Raw genomic sequence first — 25,141 nt, forward strand, 5'->3', positions numbered from 1 at the left:
GAACGGTCTGCCGAGACGAATGTCCGCACGTTCAAATCCCAAGGGCGCACACTTCTGACTTTTCTAAAAAAAAAATATTTGTGTATTCTTTGTGAATTATCGCTTGCTTTAACGGTGAAGGAAAACATTGTGGGGAAACCTACATACCTGAGAAATTCTCTATAGGAATTTTCAAGGATGTGTGAAGTCTACCAATCCGCACTGGGCCAACGTGGTGGACTAAGGCCTAATCCCTCTCTGTAGTAGAGGAGGCCCTATGCCCAACAGTGGGACAGTATATAATACAGGGCTGATATTATTATAAGCAAAAGGTTTTCAAATAGGTCGCAGATTTAATTCCCAATCGGGTAAAGTTATATCATGGATGTTTCTTCTCAGTATCAGCTATGCGTCCAGAATTGGTGCCCATAGGCTCGCATATAAAAGCATGGGACGATTTATAACATAGCGAAAAGTAGGTGCACTTCTACCTATAAAAGGCGTTAGTGTCTATGTGTGCTAGAATACATATACATAATATGTATACATAACTTAAAATAAAAAATACGCTAACGATAATTCGGTGAAGAGCTCATAGTCAAACACAAGTGCAAGTGACAGAAACAGCGCATGAATGAATCACACGAGAACCTCAAACATACTAATCGCACCGCAAACATTCAGCCGCGACCATTGTTTGAATGGTAAACGAGATTTTTTTTTATTCCCTACCATAATTCCCGAGTGTTGGAAAAAACGTTATTGTTGTCCGTGACTTCTAAAAATGGAAGGTAATGTTTTGAATAAAAAATTATATTAATTTAAATTTAATTTGATATAGTTTTAATAATTGATTATCAAAATTTCACATTTTAATACAATTACTTAAACAACTCGGAATACCTCCTTAATATCCTCAGTTGTTAATATTTTAAAACCATAAACTACTAGCCCAGAAAGGTTCAAGTGACTCGTTAAATTGTCAAGAACGTAACAATTACTTGTCGACAAAATATATTTTTCAAGCGAGATTCTCACGTAATCTGTCCGGCGAACGCGGCGTCCCTTAAACCCTTGATATATAATTCAGGAGCGGGAAACTTTTTGTAAGAGCCGTCCCATTAGTCTACGTATAAAAACACCTGTCGCCAAAAATTGGACTAGTGATGTAATTATTCGATAATTGTCGATTTGGGACGTAACACCACAATTTTTTTTGTATTAATTTCAATGACGGGACTAGCTTGCCGTTCACCTGATGGTGAGCGATACGATCATAAACAGTAGAAACATCATCGAAAACCTTGAATTATAAAGTATTGTTTGGTATTAAAAATGCGAATAAAGTTACCATTTACACTAATAGTGTATTAGTAAATCGGACTAATAGATTCGGTTTTTAAAAGTACTTAAATTGACTGCCTTGGTGGCGTAGTCGTATTACAATACAAATGCAGCACTAAGGTTTCGGGTTCAATCCCAAGGTCGAGCGGTGATATTGGGGTTTTCTACTCGGTATCAGTCAGTCACTCCGATGTAGCCATTAGCTCGAACTTTATCACATCATGAGATGAAATACATACGACGGAAGTTGGGTGGCCCAGTTGCGCCTCTGCTTACCCCCTCGGAGATAAAAGGCGTGAATGTGTGTATGTGTACTTACATAGAATTATTTTAAATAATCCGTGGCCGAGGCTTTGCTGTGCGATAGAAAATATGAACGGAGGCAAAGATACCATGTTTAACGAACAAACGTTCCGAGCCTTTCGAGCCTTGGAAAATGCGATAACTCCCCGCGCCCGCTTGATGCCAAATGGCTAGTCATTAGGCAAACTCAGCAATGCATTAAAAATTTTACGATACAATATGTTTATACTAAATATATTATTGTAAGCTCATAATCCAACCCATAGCTAATGTGTAGTGAACAGAAAAAGAACTCGACATACATTAAACAATGTTACAAGAAAAAGTCTCATCCATTTGTCTGGTGTATGTGAAGCTAATTACACAATATTAATTTTTCCATTAGCCAAGCCGACTTCGTTAAAATACGAGTAATAAAAACGTACACAACGAGGTGCAACTTCGTATTAATATATCCAAAGCCATGTACGGAGCAAATATTTGCGACGGTATTTCTATTTGCGCTAAAAAATTCGCAACTCTTGTGTCTCGCATCCGTTTTATTGGATTTTTGTTTCTATACACATTTCGGAATCCACAAAAACTCGCGTAGACGGATTTTATGAATATTTTAATAACATGTTTTTAGTTATTCACGTCGTTTTTGGCTAAACAAATTTGCTAATGCCAGTATTGTCTGTAAACCAAATTAATTGAATTTTTAAAAGTTATGTGACCACATAATTTCATGAGCACTTAAATCGATTTCTTTATACAGGCAAAAAGAATTGCAAATATACTTTGCTAAATAAAAAATAGAAAATAAAAACAAAGAATAAACACTCAACATTATGGCAAGCTCGCATAAGTGGTGTGCCTTGAAGAGACAATGGTTTAAACAAGACCCCATCGTTCACATCCTTATAACTCCAGAAGCGACACATCACTATCTATAGAACTGACCATACTTCAATAATCAAAGTATTAATGTCTAATGATAATATCCATTGACTGATGATTAAGAAGCTAAACAACACATCTGCGAAGTAAATAATTTAAACGAAGTATGTAGTTGTAAAACGCAACAAGTCGAGATAGTGTCAGTGTAGAGTCGAGAAGGAAATAATGTAACTGGCCATCGTCGATCACGGCCCTGTAACACAGGGGCTGAGCAGGCTAGTGACGGGATAGAAACTATCGATATTATCGATGGTTTTCAAATGTTATATGAATCTTTTTAAATCTAGTATGTATAGTTCTAAAGATATTATTTATATTGGCATGGTTATGACGTTTTATATTATGAACTAACATTTTTGTGGTTTACATATTTTGATCATGGGAATTAGTTTATGAAAATTATTATATTGCAACTGAGCAAGTCCGCTCCTGAGTACATCAGGAAGTACTTAGATGATGAACAATACATTATTATTTAATATAAATTAAACCAATAAAATAAACACTTCAAACGTCCATTCATAAAACTACAACAAACCTACGACCAAGAACAAACGCATACATTCTCGGCTCTCATAACAAATCGGTCGACGCATGTAAACACAGGTACATTCACGCATTTCCGCTAGTAGCCGTTCAGAATCACAAATTGCGCACACGAAACACTTGTAACAATTCAATTAGACACATACTACGTTGTAGCAATTAGTCGATTGGACTTAACAAACAAGTAAACGCCTGGAGGTGTCAACAAAGGAAATCTAGGCCAGTACAGTTCTGTTGATAGCAAATTACGCAGGAGTGTCGTGGGAAAGAACCCCGCGTTGGATTCGACGACGATTAATAACTAAAACTCACTAAAACTTATTAAGCCGTAGATTCCATTTGTTGACAACTGTAAAATCATAATAATTAATTAAAGCGAAACTACAATAGGGGTTTCACAATAGTGACATTGATTTTAATCAGAAGAAACAATACGGCACGTGGCCATTACGAAATCCAAAACTTCATTGGCCCACATGTAACAATTAACATCAGGTGTAATTGTGTTAATTTATGGTAATTAGAATACACGCGGGATGGTCGAAAACGAATAACAAGTTCGCGTGTACAATGATAACAAAATGTGTAGGTAATTAAAAACGTGTGATAGTGGGTGAGGCGTACGAGGTAAACTCTCCTTTATTTACTTATTCTAGAGTTTAAAACAGGATTGACGTTAAAAATATAATGACAACCATTTCAAAATAATTTATTTACTTAAAATTACACAGCTACAGCTTACTACAACAATCACACACACATTATCACAACTAAAAGTACTACGAATTAAATGCAGTGTAAATATTACATGAAAATTTCATCGATACATCCAACGCACGTCCCTACTCGCTTGTAATTCAATCCGGTCAAGAAGGGAGGGTGCTTAACGTCCGACTCTTACATACATTACACCTCCCGCATTCCGTATACGACTTTCGGACTTCCCCTAGCCATAAATAATCCTCGACAAGAGCGTCTAATTAGGTCGCAGCACTGAATATTTGAAACGTGTCGGGACTCCCTTGAACTTGGCATCATCACCTGTAATTAGTAGGTGGTAATAATTCAAAAGATATGAATTACTGAGCGTCTGCGAGGGTTCCTCGAGAGGCTAGGCGGAGACGCGGCTCGCAAGGGGTTCCCTATTTGTATACTTTCCGTATGTTCGCAGGTGTTGAATTAAAAGTGAAGGGACCGAGGCTAGGGTAATGCCGAAATAAGGGAATATTTGGGCAATTTCGTTGCAGGAAATATTTTCGTACATACCAAGGAATAACTTTTATTTTAATTAATGTGTCAAGTTCACGTATATGTCTCATCAAGAAAATACACCCTAATTGGAATATCAATGTCCAAATTAAATCTTGCGTAACATATATCTAATACATCTGTGCAAAGACTACAAAATAAAAAAAATCCAAACCCGTTCGCAAATGACCCAGTTCCGAGGTAACATAAAAAAAATTCACATCGAATTAATAACCTCTTCTTTTTGTAGTCGGTTAAAAAACGAACTGTTCACAAAATTAATAAATAATTACACCTATCTACGCAGATCGGATACACATTTCACGAGCGAAACAACATTCACGGTACGCTGAGCGAGCGAGCACTTAGAAAATAACAAGGTTAGAGAAAAGTCAAGACATATCGATCACACGTGCCTCGTGACAAACAGACGAAATAATCAACCGAGTTAACGACCCAGAACAGGCAGTTGAAGCAAGTAATGTAGGACTGGGGCGGTGTGTAACACGTAATGTGATTAGTGAAGTCTTTAAGACACATGTGAGGTATAAATTTATACACTTCTACTAAATTTTACTATAGGAAAGGGCAAAACTATATTAATCAAGCTAATATATAAGTACCCACGTTCTCATTCCGTGATGTCTTTAATCTTATTATTTGAACATACTTCATACTTGTCTATATTCTGTTTATATTCTATTACGGTGAATATAACTCTTCCACTATAAAATTTCTATCTTGGTTTACCTCTTCAACTAACGAATTTCATAACCGTGGGTAGACTAATCCTCTACACAGACGTCTAATCTAACACTATAATTTCAGTACTTTGTAACAAAGCCTGCACAATTTTAATTTGCTAAATCCCGTCCCTTGCCCCCACACTTACCCAAAGGGTCTTGAGTATTTCCCACTAAACGCACGCCAAAGACGGCTCTTTGAACTTCTCTCCGAAACTGGTACCAATCGATAACAATATTTGCAACAAGGGGCGAGTCGCGCACCCACGAACTACAGCGAGACATTTTTCATTTTAAAAGTTTGAATTTTGAGACGTTTCGCGATCGAGGACGACTATTCTCGTCGGCAACTTAATCTCTGCGGTTGACATTAACATGAACTAGTTCACGCCACATCCAGACGTTTTGTAATTCAATGTTATCTTTCAGAATATAGGTTTCATCTAAGTTTTTTATAGTGAGGATTTTTAAACATCTTCACAAAATAAAAATTTGTCTCGAAAATTGATGTTGAAGTTGTTCGGTTAAATAAGATGATATGCCGAAACCGCTATGTTGTTAACATTTTCGATAACAAGCGCAAATATTTGGACTGAATCGTACAAACTAAAGACGCATAACTTAAATTAATATCAAATTGAACATTTGATCAAATTAATTTGAATGTGTATTACCATCCCACAAGATCAGAGCCATCTGATACGCTTTGAAGCATTAGCTTCAAAGCCCAAATCTAAACCAACATAAACATACATCTTGGAACACAAACTGGTTAATTCCACATTATGTAATCAGTATGCGTTCTTGCGTAGTTTCTGATAAGCGAAGTTATCAATAAGTCAAACAAACAAAACCTTGGTTAATTAGCATAACGGTTGCTCCTTGATAATTCTCTTCGGATTACATACTAACAATTTCTATATACGCATTATGGCTACATATTGGGAAAGTTTGTTTGAACTGTATTCAATGTTTATAGTGTTGTTGATAACCTCTCAATGCGTAGGATAAAAGCCATATCCTGGCGCCACATCCCATCAAATTAATCAATAGCTTTCTAGGACGTAAGAAAATACAACTTTGTGCGAACCGAGTCTTTGTAAAGTGGAAATAAAATATCATGCACGCGGCAAAATGTAACCTTTTGGAAACGTCACTAACAAGTCCAAAACAGACATCCCAACAACTATCCCCTATCGCCAAACCGAGGCAACAACGTACGAAGCCAAGCTCAAAACATTACACGACTTTCATCATCATTCCATTCACCATTACGCGCAGAACACTTAGACGCGAGTAATCTTAACAGTAAATCAAGAAATACGCGTCTCTCAAACGCTCCGTTGAAGAGCACTCGACATTTTGTCGCACGTCGTAGAGAGCACATTACAGCTAGCGCCTACCCCAGTGATATGCGAGCGGAGTAAAAGGTTTCAAACATCTGAACCCCCTATATTAAACATCTGAGTGGGTGCGAGTTTATAAAAAGGTATTGTCGAGGGGGAATATTACCGGGGCACAGCGAAGTATGTTTCTAATTTGCTCATATACCTCGTCTATATTGGACTAGAGAAGGGAACGGATTTTAATAAAGATAAAAATAAGTTCAGTTGGAAAATATTCCACTAAATTGGCATTGCAGTGAGCCGTCTCCGACCTAATTGAAGCTTTCAATAATTTTATCCATTCTTGCGAAGAGCTTTTTCCTAACTTTGCCTTGTGAACTCCAAGGTATCACTACGGCATCAATGTGGTATCAATTCAATTTGTGATCTTGCTGTTGGAGATGTTGCATGTAAGATTGTACGAGTAGATTTAAGAGTAAAACAAGAAAATATTTGGTAAAAGCTTTGACCTGATACCAAATAGAAGACCACGGTCACAGAACTACAATTAGCGCACCTCAAAAAACGACTTATCATCAAGAACCTCCAAATCCACACCGCACAAAACCGCATACAGTAATTTTCATAACAAACTTACAACCCGGAATGGGTTCACAAAATCACCGTTTTATCTCGCCAGCCGTGAGAAAAGTTGGCTAAGTTAAGCGGCCACTCATGCTAGTTGCGGACGAAACTTCCAACATTAATTTCATTAATAATACTCTGTATTCCCACGAAACTAGACCTGACAAAAACTCGGTACGTTATTCTGTCGGTCGTGAAACTTTGCACGCCGTAAATAATAGATGCAGTGAATAACTAGACGATTTGTTGAACATTATTGAACTAGTTTTAAAATATAGAACAGTTCACATATTAGTGCTGGCTTAATACTAAGCAAATTTGAAAAATAATGTTAACTTTTTTTGGTTTTTAATGTTTTTTTTTTTTGCTAAAAAGTTTTTATTTTTAGCTTTTTGTATTATTAAAAATCAGTATACGTTGATGGCATCATTTAATAGTTTTCTGATGTATCAAGGATCCAACAGAAACTAAAATTATATAGGACCACACGGGAAGTACCAGCTTACAAATAAAAAAGGAATCATCAAAATCGGTTCGCCCAGTCAAAAGTAACAACCAAAAAAAAAATACAATCGAATTGAGAACCTCCTCCTTTTCTTAAAGTCGATTAACAAGCTATTGTGATTAAAACATAACTATTACGCCAATTTATATACCAACTCACTGATAGATAATATTAACTTCTAAGCCGTTTGACTCAGACTATGTGTGTGTTTTGACCCCAATTATTATTATGTAAATTCTGTGACGCAACTGTCAAGTACTATGAGGAGTTTAGGTTCTAGAATACCGAGACGACGGTCTAATCCCGCGACATCTATGTTCTCTTTATCGACTAAATCACAGAGGCTGACTTCCTAAAAGACTTACTATCATATCCTGATTTATACTGGACAATCGCAAACAAATACATAAACCCAACAAAATACCATTCACAATTTATAACTTTAGAATGCCATGAGAACTTAGGTACGCATTTAACTTAATATCCACCAAATCTATGATCTTAAATCGGTTCGAAAAGTTAACTTCTAGCGCACAATGCTGTGATCTCATGAAAGGAGACCCAATTCAATTGACAAAACAATGAATTATATCACCAAAATTATATAGGTGATGTAACCATTATAAACCTGGGAATGATATCATTGCTTGTCTAGCGTAATATACAATTCATGGTTAATAACCATTCCGATTTATTGGCATGCCTATATTCAATTACCAATTAATTCAAATCTGGTACCTCACGTCACCCCAGCAAAAATATAATGAGATCATTTAACATAATCACGTGGCCACCGAGCATTTAGTGACGGAGGACTACTGACTCGATTGTGGTAAAATAATACGTATAATACTTAACTAAACTGTCCTCTAATTCCATCAAATAACTTGAAAAATTCCAAACTCGTTATCTCAAAACAAAATCTATAGCAGTTTATTTACAGAGATTAAAACATAGCCTCAACAAATCGTAAGCAAGAGTAGCGGTTAAGTCCGTTGAAAAATTCACCCCAGACTGGGGCCAACTTCGGCCAATCCAATTATGGACGCGGAACTCTGGAAATTCTAAACCGATTATGCTGAATTGAAAACATTAAGTACTTTACGGATTTGGAATGGTCCCGGCCAAGGCACGTCAAACCTTATTGCCTTACCATTGGCGCCACAATATAATGTGATTACGAAGCCAAAGATAGAACTGAGATGGAAATTATTTACGTTGGAACTCGCCATTTCGCACGCCACGCAAAGATGGTTATTAGAAAAGTTTTATGACTTTGCATTTTAGATAAACATCATTTCGGAAACATGATCGAAAATTGTCGACGGGGTATTTTCGAAGCGAGCGAAACGCAATCGGAAGGGACGAGATACTTTAATTGCAAATGAAAGAGAATATTGCCTATTATTGAAAATTCGTTGGCGAAAGCATGCAAAGGAATTGCAAAATAAATCGATTTTATTTAATCGCATAACCGAAATACAAGCGAATATGGTTACAATATTTACGTGTATAAGTACTACTTTTAAGCATAAAATTTATAAGCGATCATTACATCTCATTTAATCTGCTAAGACTTTTATTGTTCCAAATCCAATTTATTCATTGATATCGTATTAAATGCTTTCAGTTCATGTCGATAACCGAATTCATTCGTTATCTTTTAATCCAAATCGATTATGTCGAGCAATAAAAAATTTAATACTCATAATCGAAAAGTCGTGTCCCAACATCGAACATCGCCAACATTCGAGTGACAGTTTTAAAAATTAGCCGCTCCAGTTTGTTAATAAGGAGATTAAAGCTATATTTCAAGGGATATCTTCACAGCTAATTTGCACCTTATAGATAAAGGAGCTCGGATAAAAGCCAACTATCGTTAATTTATGACGGCAACGTGACCCTGCCTGCGTGGTGGAAGGAGGCAACGAAAGCTCGCTCCGTTGTCTTTGAGTCACGACTCGAAAGTGACAACTTACAATGTATATGTGGCGACAGAAGCGTTTCGTAGATCCGCCTCGGGAAATATACCAAACATAGCAGACACCACATGGTTATATAAAGTGCATTGGAAGATACAAAAATGATGTATCTAAGTCAGGTCACTTTTCTGTTTGTTATTATCGTAAATTCATAAACGAAACTAATTTCTTTTATAGCTTTTTATATTGCTCCCAACACGCATTAGACACATATAGGTCACTCCTAGAGACCACACAGCTTTGTCTCAAAATCAATTCTTACTTTCGATCAAAGCTTAAATGTTACTGAATAGTAAAGAACAATCCAAAGTTTATCATAATATTTTAATATTCAATCCGTAGTGTGAAAACAATGCGTAAGACACATTTTGCACAAGATTGTACCATTACAAATCCCTTTTTAGTAACGGCTTATCCTGTTATAAAATTATTTAATGACGCTTCGGACGCCCTCTATTAGTATTTTATTGATCGTTTACTACTCTTTGGGCCGTAACTCTAACGGGAATTAGTTTATTAACACAAAACATGCAAACTTTACTAGGGAAGTAATATTTAAACTCAACTACGTGCGGCCGGACTAACATTTAATTAAATATTGTATAATTATGTATTGTTCGTAGGCTAGTAAATGCTCGTGTTATATGATACGACAACTTCTCACAATGACTTAGAGTTTATTTTTATGTTGGCTAGATAATCCCTTTCCTACAACTAAACGAAGAGAGGAGTAAATAATTATTCACTTCATGGCAAACGCCTCTAACTGCCTATACAGTACCTCTCAGAAGTGTATAATACACAATATATGCTGCATTATTTATCCTACGATATCAAATTTTAATACTTACAATACTTGTAATTACATTGATTACTCTGTTTTCAAACCAAAAAGTATGACTGTACTACCTGGAAGACCCCCCTTACAAAAAACATACCGTTTCCTACTAAATACTAATTTAGATACTTTATTCAAATCCTTCCTACAAAAACTGTAAACACACACAAAGCAACTCTAACTGAATAAAATAAACAGTAATTTTGTTTGAAACAGTACGCGTATCCGCAACGCTTTGTCAACCACATGCATACGTTCTTGCAATACTGCCGGCGAAATAATTTACTTGAAACACTACGTAAGTGTGCAACGTTTACTTGACATTCATTGTTTCCGTTTAGAATTTGCGTACTGATAATATAAAATCTAAATACCTATCGACTAGTTTGTAAAATCCTCTTGATATCATAAATGCGCAAATTTAAATCGATTGTGGAAAGCGCTGAACGTATTCTGGTGAAATTATGCACGTAGATAGTTTTTATCCTGCAAAGTATATAGTAGGACTTTTATTGTAATCTGCCACCGATATGTATGTACGTATGTATGTATGTGGGTATATTTATATGGCGTACCTTTTATATTTTTAATTGATTTCAGTCTTGTTTGTTAATGTTCTCTCCACTACCTTCTCTCGTTGTGTACACCTACCTCTTTAGTTTCTGCACCACCTAAAGGTTGACTGGTAGAGAATGCCTTCGGCTAATGCCGAAGGCATTCTCTACCAGTCGAAAGGCGGACTTAATAGTCCGCCTTTATACTCTTTGTATATAAAGTGTAATAAATAAAATAAATAAATATGCGATGAGTAAAAATAGCACGATTACTGAAAAACGACTCAATGGAAATGATACAATTTTTTCTACAACGCTAGATGTAGGAGTCAGTTTTATTTTCTTAGGCTAATATAGCAACTTGGACATGCAGTGACGACCTCCTCGACTCTCAATATCGATTCCCTATTAACCAACTTCAAAAAAAGAAGCAGATTTTCAATTCGACTGTATGTTTTTAAAAGCTCAACACCGCATGCATCTTTTCTTCTAACTTTGTGAATCTTTATCAGTGGTGGTAACTACTCACGGTCAAGTAACCTACTTTTTCGCTAGCGGATCTGATCCTCCTGATCGTCATACATAAAATTCGCTTACGAAAAAAGAACTCTAAATCCATACATTTAAAAGCTACAAAATTGCAAACAGCACTTAACATACATTTTAACTGTATAAAATTACAAATTTCTGATAATTGTTCGATTTCAAATCGTAACGCGAATGTAGCTTTAAAAAGTAACGGTAGAGGCTCAGTGGAGCCGCGTGGGTGTCGCTGTCTCAACAACTTGAGACTCCGCGTCAAAGACTTAAGTTGCACTAACTTTTGCAGGGCTGCTACTGTGCGATAAATGTATATTTGTTTAGAAGCGAATTTGTGGACTATAATTATATTATATTTTCACCAGGATTAGCGCAAAATATAGCTGTCAATTTGTCTTCGAAATATTACGCCAACAACGAAAGTTTAAAAATTCCAATAGCACATTTACATATAACATGAATTGTACAAAAGATTTTATAAACAAAGAAATACAAAATACTATTTAAAAACAAACATACAGAATCGTAAACAAGATATAAATCACGCATTTCCCGTCTATCGATTTTTAAAACAGTATCCTACGTAATGTCACAAGTGTCACATAATTCTCGAAATTTCCATATAAAGCGTCTCGTCTGACAAGTCGCAAACAAAGCTCGTAGACGAAACTAGCAGGTAATTTAATGCAAATATCTGCGAATTCGCCATTGTGACGATTGTTAATGTTTCAGTTCGGACGTGGGAAGCACAAGGCAATGTACGTGATTAACTCTCTCTAATTATCATTTAGGACCTGGGCGGAGGAATGATAAGTTCTCAAATAGATTTTCGTGGGACACATTGTTAGCACTTTTGGGGTTATATTTTTATTTATTAACTAATTAAGTTGTGAGTTATAAAGATACGTCCTACAACTGGAAAAAAATAATAATAATTTTACATCAATTATAATTATTTTTAAATAAACTGTTCGGCTGGTTACAAACCTAATTCCCCTTGTCATCAGTAAGGAAATACAAAATAATCCAAAGGCAAACCAGAACTGTTTAAAGTAAAACTATTAGCAAATACACCAAAACACATTCAACACAAACAAACACTGAATGAAACACAGCTGACGTCGCCATTAAAGACAAAGATCCAGAGTCGAAACGGCACACATTGTTAGTGGACCATAACATAGTGCCGTGGACGGTAGCGAGATGGGACGAGACAACCTCGTGAGTCACGACCCACGCTTAATCAACCAACGAAAGTCATACAAAATGCTTATTTATTTGTTTAACATGACCCACAGGTCGCCGTTCCGAGTCCGCCGCATTGTCTGCGCCGACATTGATTTTCGCCATTAACGATCGCAAGAGGTTTATCGGAGCCGAGACCTACATACTAAAATAGTGATGGGTACAACGTTCCAAAGGATTAATATTTGATGCAGATATTAATTGTTCATCTGATAAAAACAATACTTTATTTTACTTAGATGAAAAAAATCACAAGTTATAAATGAATATATGTTTATATTAAAACGATTTATTCGTGTGCATTTTTGTTTAAAAAAGAAACTAAAAAAATCACAATGTAAATTTACTTAGCAATTGAATTTCTGGCTAAAATTAACAATAATAATAAACTAACATTCTCTTATTAAAATAATTAAATAAATCGATTTTTCTAAATCAATGCCGAATAATTCGAACAGGGCTTGAACGAGGTTACGTTTCACTATCACTCCCACAACCTTTCGAATAAACAAATGTCCGTCATTTCACGTCACTACCGACATTAAGGTCGACGTCCTAGTACGTCATTGATAAATAAGCACATTAATAACAACGACTTATTAGTGCAAATCTGTTAATGTAACCGATAAATCGTGCAATAATCGTGCCTAATAATATCGTGTTAGTAAAAAAATTGGCTCATTCATAAAAGAATTAATTAAAGGCTTAGACGCCCACATTGCAACCAGTGACATGTTATCGTGAATTTTTAAATATAAAAATACTAGAAATACTTAAATGTCAAGCAATAATCTCTACCTGTTGAATGGTAAGCTTTAATAATTTACTACTGCGCCGTTTTATGTGACAAAAGCGGTGTCTAATATGTTTTTAATGCAAAGTTTGGCGAAACTAACACTAAACCAAACCGCATTTTAATCTAAGCGGGGTAAAAAACTTCGCTAAAATATTATAAGCCTGTTTATATTTAAAATATAAAAAAAATACTTAAATATTTTGCAAAACAAAGACACAATTCGCACACGTACGTGAAATTGAAACACCTGACGACACACTTTGCGATATCCCACTTCTCACCTGACGGCCTCAACCATAAAAAGCTTTGTACTTAAACCGGCAGAGACAAAAGACGCGTGTGCGATAGACAACCGCACAAAGAGGCCAAAGAGGCTTTTAGGTGAAGGTCGAGAAGAGTTGCAGGAAGCGCCCGCATGACGTCACTTCCTGGGCCGATGAACGGGTTACACTGTACCGCGGCATTCGTGCCGATAACACGCTGTGTAAACTGGTATTAGAGTGGTTTTAACGATTAAACTCGGTACTAATTTTAACTGTTGATTGACGGATAAATTCCTTCACTTGTGAATGAATAACACTTAGAGGGTTGCGTTGAAGATTTTTCATTTTCCATTGATATATTTAAGTTTTTACCCTACTGCACCTGATAGTTAGTGGAGTGAGGACTATTAGCATAGTGACCTTACTGCATCTGATAGTGGAGAGAGGACCAATAGAATGTCGACTGACGAGAGATGATTACCCCTCGACAGTCGACACCATTATGCCGGCCTATTGAAACCAGATACACACAGGATGATCCCAGAACGCGACACTTATACGGGTCATTATGGCGGGTTTTAACACCATGTATACAGTGATCGCTATCCGGGCGGAGATAAAATATATCATACCACCATTGAAAGCGATTTAAAGCACAACAATTGTGAACCAATTTCGATTGCTATTTTATATTTTCAGCTCGGTATTGAAGACTGTTTAATTAAATATAATTTAAGCATTACCGAGTAACACAAGCCGGTATCGTTATGAACATTTGGTTGCGGTTAACATTTGTGTCACGTGTAAACAAATCTTTACTTCTCTGTGGGATTGAAACCTCAACATAACTTATGCATATTGATTGACATTATAATTAACGTACATATTTAATATTTATCTTGGATTTTATAGTCTCTTTTTGTTTCGTATCTGCTATTAAGTATTACTCGGTATAGACGGTGGCAGCCATAATATAAAACAAAAAAGAAGAATATTTATCTTAATTCTTCTATGACATTGTTGTATACAACTTATGATTTTTAGTTTATTATTTGATTAACTAATTAAAACTGCTCAACTAATCATTTCTACTTTCAAATAACTCAATATTAAAAAGGATTATATTTTTGTAGCTTTAGTTAAAACGTGTTAAAGGAATAAAAGCAAGTCGAATTATAACTGACTAGTGACATGGCATTATGTAACATGCGCCATCAAATTTATTGCCCAACTACGACTTTATTAATATGTCTATAGAATTGCAATTTAATTGAGCTTAAAGCGCGTTGTCTGCATGAACGTAATCGCCGCCTGTACAGGCTCTAAGTGAATACATTACATACAATATAGTATTTAATAACAAATCAAACCTCTTCAAGCACATGAAAATCCTCGCAGATATTACATCGACGTAGGCGGGTGCTATTTATGCAGCCCTTAGGTGCCTTATTGAGAATTTTATGTCCGAATGCTCCACACACAGCCTTACAGCGATAAAAGCCTCGTTGGAAGTGTGATCTTTTTGCACTCACGTCGACCGTCCAAAATACTGATGAACTAACACAAACTCATTTGCATTCCGTGTGAATCGACGCTTAAAACAAGCGAAAGTGAGCCACGGCCGCGAATGACTAACATTTCAGGGTCTAGATACATTTATCTAAATCTAAACTGACAATAAAGACAAAAATGCATAGGATTTTTTCTAGTTCATATTAAACAGTAATAGAGCAGATCTTTTAGCTAGCTTTTGCTCGCCGCTTCGTTTGTGAGAAATTTCTTTAATACAACTTCCCGGTATAAAATTTAGCTTATATAATGTTGATCCAGGACTTAATATATGTGCGTAAAATTTTAGTAATATCGGGTTTATGAGTTTACTTGTAAATAATATTTCAAACATACTTAAAATCACAATCTGTAAGAGCGACTTCCATTGTACGTCGAGGCAGATCCAAAGAACTTTTTAATGAGTAATGAAGTCTCAACACACAAAAGACAGCAACAATTAATGGGAATTTATATCTCCAAACAACGAAGGAATGGACAGTTATTAACTCGAATTGTCATTTTAAAAATGCTTTTGTGTATGATTTCAGTTACTACCTAAGAGTATATTGTTTCATTCTTTGTCGCATTTTACTTACAACTTTTTATATAACAACTAGGTAACAAGACTGTTATAACTTAACAGGTTTAACAACATTTAAAATGCCAGATGGCCTTCTCACTCACTTTGTAACGTGTACAGGAGATAAAATTCTAAACATTCACAAAAAGCCTCATAAAAAATGAATAAATCGACAAACGCCACACTCCGATCCATTCTCAAAAATATGTTACATATAACCATATTTATAAAACGTAAACGTTTACACATAACTACGCGTTTAAATTCAAATTTAATACATAATAAACAAGACAACTGTGCGTTATCGAAGTGAATGTACAACACTAGCACCGATATCGACATCGTATCGACAAATACGAGGTGTCAATTTAAACGCAGATGTACACAGGCCGGCGCATGGTTCAACGCGCGTTTAGTTTATCGACATTCATAAAACCGTAAATAGATCGAATGCAGTAAAACAGTGCAGCCGGACCGCCACACGGCTGTTTCCAATTTCCACTGCATTGCGATCGATAGAATTCCACGGCTGTGGCTTAGGATGTTCAAGGAAGCGGAAAAACGGCTTTACATTTATAAAACGGCCAACATTTTTATTTGCTGAACGAAGTTCGGTAAGGTTTTCTACAGTTAAATTGTTACATTGAAGTAAATCGAAAATGATAAATATTATATTTTTAACACGTAAATATTCGTTTTTACAATTAGGACATGTCGTTAATAGAAATCACAATTTCACATTTCAAGTTAGTAGCGGTAGTTTCTAATTTAGTCGAATTGTATGTCACACATGAAGACAGCGTGGGAATCTACTAACAAGCATGCAAAACTTATCCATGAATAAATATAGACAAGTCATCGATAAAAGTGACAGATAAATAGCTAATATAATAAAAAAGAGAGCAAACCCCGCGGCAGTCAAACTAGTAACCGATGTGAATGCGGCAAAACCGACATCCGGAATTCGGGCGAAAAAATAAAACACCGTTATGGCCGTATCCTTGAAGTGATAGGCAGAGGTGCAACGAACGAAATAACATTTTACGCGCAGTACTTCCGTCGCATTATGTGAAATTCCCAAGTATTGTCATAAGTGGCGCAAATGTTGAATTCTAGGGGCTAGAGTAATAGAACATCAGTGTTCAATGTTCATATACGAAGGTATTACTTGCCAAATAATTCCTCTGTAAACCATACCATAAAAATCATGTATTCCACTCAGAACTAAGAATCGTCTTATGATTCGTCGCACAGCCGACCAACCGCTACAATCAGGCATCAAGTGATTGAGATGTAAGGGAAATAATATAAATGTCTTGCGATTACTTGAAACGTTTAAATAATGAGAAAGTTCCTTACAGGCTTTACTTAATTAGTTTTATAATTAAAACTCGCGAGGGCAACAGCCCGAAATGTAAATCCTTAATTCGAGTACAAAATTTCACTTTAATTCGTGAGCTTATAATTTTTGAAACATTGTTATTGACTACAGAATGTATAGTTAGTTTATAGCTAAACCAGGTTAAGCGAAACTTAGTTTAACGCGCAAAGATAGAATCTGAGAGAAATCGTTTATGATAAATTATAAAGCTGTAGGAATCGGCAGGCATGAATGGATTTGCATATACTGGAAAGTATAGGTAACTTGACTCGAAATTCATTGTTAAACAATACTTGTATACCAAACAACTCTATAATGTAATCTAACAAAAACCACGAGCCTTTAACAATGTTAAAACAGCACCATTGTTCACCTTTTTTTGGACTACACCTTACAAACCATTACTAACAGTTTAGTCCATAGTTTCAAGTCACACATAAGCTACAAAACAAAAAAAGCTATACTGAAAATGACACCTAAAACTGACTCATACCAGCACCGTCCCAAACATCTCCAAGTGATTAAAAACCCATACAGATACATAATCAGTTTAACACTCGACAACGCGCCGTCGATCCTGTTCAATATCTCAATCCCAGCACCGAAATGAGGCTACAATATTCCAAAGTTCACCGGCACCATATCAAGTGTGCTCCAGATAAATGGATCACGTTACTTGATTAACCGACGAGCATCCCTTCGTCTTATCACCCTTGGGAATATTTAAATGGGCCCCGAATATATCACACCCCTCCGTACAAACGAAAGGCCAAGTATTCGCGTTTACCTGCTCCTGATTGAGAATATAAATTACTATATCTTCATTAGGAAGTAAATGAATGTTTCGTTTAAGGTTTTTGATTAGGTAGCTTGTGAAGAGGCGAGAATACAACTTCTTGTCTCAAGCCACAAGATAGATTTCATTATCGTTTCTTGTATAGGGATCAAACCGAATTGAATTTAATTCTGGTTTCGATTAATCGTGATTTTATTAGCGCTTAAGTGAACCAAAATCCGACGAGTATGTTACTTTATTAAAGTCAAGTAGTCGGTGACCACTTAAGAGAAAAACAGAGTGGACAGCTTAAGAGAGGTCGACGGCAAACTAAGCATAATTTCCCCCATAACGCGAACGATGCTTAAAAAGAGGGTGCTTATTCGGGTACCGAAAATAATTCAATGACCTTGCGAGCGTTATGTGCACGTTTTATTTATGTACCTAAAAGTAAAATGTTTTTTAAAAGGTGTGGTAACCAACCTGAATAACAACTTGCACACAACTTTTTAGACAATGACTAATTCCAAAACAGTTTTACCACGCTTAAAACCCAAAAATCCTTCACGTTTTTGAAAACCGAATCATTCGAAGTCCAAAACAGCTGCAACAACACGCGTTAACACCTATTATTTGCAGCGAACATTATTCCCGTCACACGCGAATTGGAGCGACAATTTGTGACATACGTGCTAGCTCCATCGTCATGAGGAGCACGCGCGGCGCCACATCCAGTTCCAACGCCATCGTGGCCATCAACATTCATGCAGCGATCCACACCGCATGACCAGTTTAGCTCGTTGATTTCTCGACAATGATCTATGCTGGCGATAGTTTACGTTTCTAAGCTATAGAGGAAATCCTTTTTCGACGGTCTTCTCGCTAGTGGGAAATCGACTGTGCGGAACTGGTTATTATTGACTGTATGACACTAATTTTGACCTTTCTGTTCTCGTGAGAAATTTTGAAAACGATGTTAATGATACCCACATTAATTATTAAAAACAAATAAGAACTAAAGCCCAGATTGTTGTTTACGCGAATATTTTAAACTACAAGACAGATTTACAGACACATACTTCTCGTTATTTCGTGTACAAGGCACGTGTATAATTTATCAACGACACCAGACCGATAACTTCCGCACACAAATTATTTAATCCAATTTCTCTCATTTCCTTCAATAAAGGGGCAAACTTTTTATCGTCCAACGAACCGTTGACCGTCTTAGTGTTTTCGCAAGCCATAAATCCTGCCAAAATCCATGTCTCCGGAGCTGGCGAACTCATTCACGAGATCAAGTGGCAAAAAACTGGAGCAATGAACTGGCGGTCACGTAGGGGCCTCATCAGCTGCCGAAGCACGTAGACGCGTCTAAACTACCGCTCATTGTCAATATTGGAGTGCTGTGCCGAACCACTGGTAAAATCAATAGAGCCATTATCGGTTATTAGACGTATGATTGCTTGAAATTGTTTTACTGGCTAATGAATAACAAACACGGCGACGCGACGGGAGCGACGCGCTGCCAACATTGCCGAGGTAAATGAGCGTTGACGGATTTGAGTACCCACGTGAAATTGTTCTTGGAAATTTGTTATAGATTTGTTTGAGCGGAATGTCAATTATTTATTATTTGCATTTGAAATAGCGTCGTTTTATCTCATAGCGGAATTTAGCATATAAAAACGAAATATTAGAACATTAATTATTATTCTTATATTTTTAAAGTTAGTATTTTTACATATCTTAAAGCATACAAACATATAAAAAATGCATCACCCTCCAATGGCGAGGCTTATGATTGCTCGGCGTGAAAATAGATCTATCACAATATCAGGCTTATTGGCAACAAAAGTAGAACATAATATTATTATAATAATCGAATATATTATATTAAGCACTAAATTACTATTACGCAAATATAAATAAAAATCCGAAGGTTCTAACGTCACAGCCACGCGACATAACATTGTATGTATTTCCCACATCGGAATGCAAATTGAATAATGTAGGAACTGTTATTGAGTCGGCACCGCTCGCCTGCGTAGTCGCTGCAAACGAACAGTAGTACACAAAGTGCAAGGCTACGGTCTGCGGAGTGCATCGCCGATAAACCGGAGATGAAAGCGTCTGTTTATTTGATTTTCTGCTTATACAACGTACGTGCAAGCGTATTAACTAAGCAACGGTCAGTAACCTGAGACGTCTGCTCATTTGTACGAAATCATCGCACGTTTCGTTGTTTCCGTGTTTTATTTCACGCCCCATGATTCTTTTTAATTGTCGCTACGTGACCATATGCTACGGCTTACGCAGTTTTTGCTTCAGAAAAAACTATTTAACTTGAAACAAGATTCCATCTATAAATATGCAAGCGTACGCCGAATCTACAAAATTAATTTCGATGGAATAATAATTCCATCAGTGAAGGCCTTTGTATTTAATTCTGAATTACGAATAAGACAAGCTCCAACCTCGCTCCAGACGGTCACATCAAAACAACGATGACAATGACTTAAAATGACAAATGACTGTACGTAGACGCCAAATGGTTCTTCATTGAGCCGTGTTATTAAAATAAATAGTTATACTGTGCGTTTTCTGTGTCGCAATCATTGGAACAATAAATTTCGTACTCAGACCGAAAACGGCCGCTCACGTGTCACACTCACAAAATGGATATTGCCAACGCACTGCGTGAAATGCGAAGTGCGAAACGAGAAATGCGAAAATTAAAACCCGTACCCGCAAACAAGGGAGATGCGATTGCTCCATCGAGTATCCAATAAGACGTTATTTTTTTATTATTTTTAATATCGCGCTGTCAACCTTGACAACCGTTCACTTCATCTGATTCTCCGATTGCGAAATTATATCGCTTTTATTGTGGCTGAATATTTTTTCTCTTTTGTCATTAAATGTTTAATTGATTGTGGATAATAGCCTTAATAAACTACATTGTCGTAATTTGGTCGTTTGTATGTTTATAGAATATATTAGCAACAAATATATATACAATAATGACATTATCATTCACACTTAAATGCTAATACATAGACAAACATTCACAAAACACATGACTAATGTATAACCATACATACAAATAGAATACTTAATACCGGAATTATAGAATGGATAGTTCCATGCTGTCTATTGCTTGTTTGTAGATTTGCATAGCGTTTTTTAATACTTTCCTGTGTGCTAAAGTCAGGAATTTAAACCCAGTAATTCACAAAATTAATGACTATAAAATTCAAGAACACGTCCGTAAATTAGTTAGGAAGGTAAACAAGATAGTAATTTCAATATTCGGATCATCTAAAACGACACGAGGCATCCTTTTGTCTACGTTGAATAGACAGATGCAGTCGTCTGATTTCGCAAGTCGGCCCTCTGCCGGGCCGCGTCGGCAGCCCATCAACCATCGTCGGATTACGTTTATGGACCATTTGTATGGGATCTGCTACGGTTAATGATTTTCGGCCGTTCCGCCGTCTCTTGGGCAATTCTATTTCGATACACAGTTACTTAATAAGTTTTTATGCGCGCCCGGTGCCGGTGCACCTTTTGTCGACTCGGATTACGGCGATCACGAATTTTTCTTTTCACAACTTTCGATGTGTAGTTATTGACCCCGTGTTGTGAAATAACTTATACTGTAAAGCAGTTCACATTATGGTCGTATCAGATAAAAGTACGCCAACACCTACTAGGCATTCAGGTATTTATATCGCCTGAGGGAAGCTTGCCGTAAACATTTCTCAAATGTTTGTCGAACCAGGGGCCTTATTCTCTATCCCGCACGTTATTTTAACAGTGCGTAACAAGCACGTAACACAACGCATCATGTTTAGGACTATAGAAATTTGGCTTACAGAATACCATTCCACGCACATTTCTCGAAGATAACATGACACGGCCGCGTTACGCGTTTACACTATCATACAGAATAAGGGCCCAGTAACACACTACATTACCCATACACGTGGTGAAAACCAGCATAATGGTCATGATGAGTCATGTTCCGGTGACAGCAGGTATACATTCCATGGAAAAGGCCGTCATAATTCCTACGACCGTCGAGAGGCGCAATGTCGATATTCGACATTATCGGGTGTCCGTGTTGTCCTTTGCTAGCACGAAAAAACTGGTTTCCAATGGACTACATGTCTGATACGCACGCAGATCGTCACATTGAAGTGATGTCATTGAGACTGACGGAAGCTTCTAAGTATGCCAAAGTGATAGTCTAACTTGTAAAGATAATGAAAATTTACAAAGCATGATTCTAGGTACCTATTAAACTGTTATTAAAAGATATACAATTACTAATTAGTTCTGTTCAAACCCATATAATCATCCTGCGTCCTCGCCTCTCGTTCTAGGTGTTTTTTGTAAATCATTTATTATTATTTTTTTATCATGATTCTTCTCCTTATATTATGTGTAACGCCCATTTTTAGCTTATTTCGAACACTGAAGCATGGAACCCAGGTACCGAGGTAAGTAAGTGTATGGTTTGTTTTATAATTAAGTATGGCTTGCAATACACCAACAACATTGGTTAAATGTCGGTTAAAATCTCGTCGAGTCTTTTAGGGACGTGGATAATAATTTATTTCACTGCTCAAAAGTGACCCCTGCTATTATTATAACCAAAGGTGCTCCCCTATTAAATTACAAGCGCCCAGTTTTCTCGACATAATGGCTACCCTGTTTGCACGCTTTGCAAAAAAAAATGTCTGAACTCGCTCCAAAAATGCTATGTTATCATCCTTCACCTCAGGTTCGACCTCGATACTTATCTTTCGATGCCTATTTTACTTTAAAACGATGTTAAACACCAGTGACATTTGACACAATTATCAGTTGTAAACTTTTAAAAAAAGTTAAACAAATTGTTAAACCTAATCTAAGTCTAGGTCCTCACCGTTTATTTTCCTCATGCCGGCCCTAGACCTTCAACAGCACGGCCAAAATCCTGTCCTTTGAGTCGGCAACAACAAAACATGCACTCCAGTCAACACTTATCTTTAACGCCACAATGCACACTTTTGTAAACATTCAACTGTACGGAACGATCGCGTTTTATTCATACAGGTAACAATAGTACACAATTTTGTTTAGTTGATAAGAAAGAAAACACTTATATTGTTTATCACGAAGCGATCTACACCCACGCAAACATGTTGCGACGCGCGTCAACGCCGCGTGACTGCAGGCGTGTCGCCGGCTGACACTTTGGCGCTGTCACTAACGGTGTAACAAGGAACTTCGAAATGTTTAAGCACATTCTTACACAGATGGCGTTATACTCAATATGAACCTAATGTTTACTTCATTACTAACAATTTTTTTTGCTGCTAATGAAAAATAAAACTTGTTTTATAAGGAAACTTACCTATTAAATTCAATAAATGTGTTATTTATAATTTTTCATAGATAGCTAATAAAAATAAAATAAAAATAAGATCCCTCGTGCCCTCAAAATGATCACTGCAAACAAATTACCATGAATTAAAATATACAATGCGGAAACTTACCTTATAATTTAAACAGCGTCGAAAAAACTCACTGTGAATGCAGAAATAATAAAATAAATGCACTTCACATTTACCACAATACTGCATTTATTCAACTAAGCATCGTGCTGCTTACAGTAATAGTTCTCTCAGTACGTACACGTACAACTGCATTGAATGAAACGCCGGTCGCAACCAATTTAAGACACTATAAGAACAACGCTTCTGCCATAGTTGGCATATTACGGGGATTTCCACAAAGCACTGCAATATAAAATGCACAATTTCAACGGGACACACCATGAAAAGCGCCCGATAACACTATCCATCACCCCATTATCCTTTGCGACTTGAAGTTAGCAGCGAGCCTGCACGTCAAAATATACCATAAATAACGTGGTACGTATTGCGGGGTGCGCCACCCTATGGACACCCTACTCACACCCCCGCAATGGCCTGTGGTGTAAACAGAACAACCTTAGCTCAGTTATAATATCATGTTTAAATTTTATAAAATTACGATATCTATCCAATCGTAACCGGGAGGCATTTATAAATATTTTATGAATATCTAAAGGAATTTCGAGTTTATAATTATAGAATTTGTTATCCGATAATATATTTTACTTATTACATTACCTTAGAAAATTTTTGAAACTTTATCAAGATTCGATTCTTCCACACCTTGATTCCTTTTTTTGTATTTTTACCCTATAAGAAAAATATCTTCATTATATGTAATATTATTCATAATTTTTTTGTGTGTGTAATGTTTACTTAAGATGTGGATGATAGGGTTAAAATAAAAAAAAATTAACACGCAAATGTAATCATCGCCAATAAAACATCGTCTTCAATACAAACATTCATTTGTACAGCTCGAGGCAAAGTGCGCTGAAAGGGAAAACCGTCACAGGAAACCTTTTTAGGGACTGGGATAAGAAACAACGGGAAGAAAAAGAGAGCGACAATTTTTCCGGTTCATATCTTTCTGTACATTTCATTACTTCCGCTATGTATGGACGTGGGTCTCGGCTGACGTCGGTGGTGCTCGGCTTTGACCGGACGGCTTCGGATAATTCCGGGGACCTAATCGATACGCGTCAGGTACATCTCTGACTACCGACATGCTACGTTACGACGCGACGTAGCTACTACGCTAAGCTACAACCTATGCTTACTGCTACAAGACAGACTTCGCTTTACGCTACATACTGCAAGTATTAACCAAGTAAGTTTAGAAGTTGTCGTATGAACAATATAATAATAATAATACATTTTTGACTCTCGATCAAGCGTAAACAACAACTAAATTCTGGATAGATAAAGATGATTTGGGACTAATTTCATTTTAACGATACTGGAGCGAGGTGATGCTGTGACTAGGTATAAGTATATTATAGGTACTTTGAAACTAGACATTAGGCATATATAAATATTAAAGACTTTAATGTAAGTATTTAAAAGTATCTATTTAGGTAATAAATAAGATTCAATAAAATTTTATATTCGAAAATCAGACAGGGCCTAGCCT

The 25,141-nt window shown here is 36.4% G+C and overlaps 1 protein-coding gene across 3 annotated transcripts in view; it reads right to left on the reverse strand.

Moving 5' to 3' along the window:
• The window catches only part of LOC115442790 (caskin-2), a 219,600-nt gene extending 195,673 nt beyond the window's left edge, over nt 1–23,927 (reverse strand). For 2 of the 3 annotated variants that reach the window (XM_037437974.1, XM_037437972.1), the window contains exon 1: nt 23,016–23,321. In XM_037437974.1, coding sequence (XP_037293871.1) covers nt 23,016–23,031 — 16 coding nt within the window. In that variant the 5' untranslated portion in view covers nt 23,032–23,321. Of the gene's footprint in view, nt 1–23,015; nt 23,322–23,628 lie in introns of those variants that run through there. The other variant, XM_037437973.1, reaches the window with a different exon arrangement.
• Nucleotides 23,928–25,141: the final 1,214 nt, after the last annotated feature.

This window comes from Manduca sexta, chromosome 12, assembly GCF_014839805.1.
Source record: "Manduca sexta isolate Smith_Timp_Sample1 chromosome 12, JHU_Msex_v1.0, whole genome shotgun sequence".
Classification (NCBI taxonomy): Eukaryota; Metazoa; Arthropoda; class Insecta; order Lepidoptera; family Sphingidae; genus Manduca; species Manduca sexta.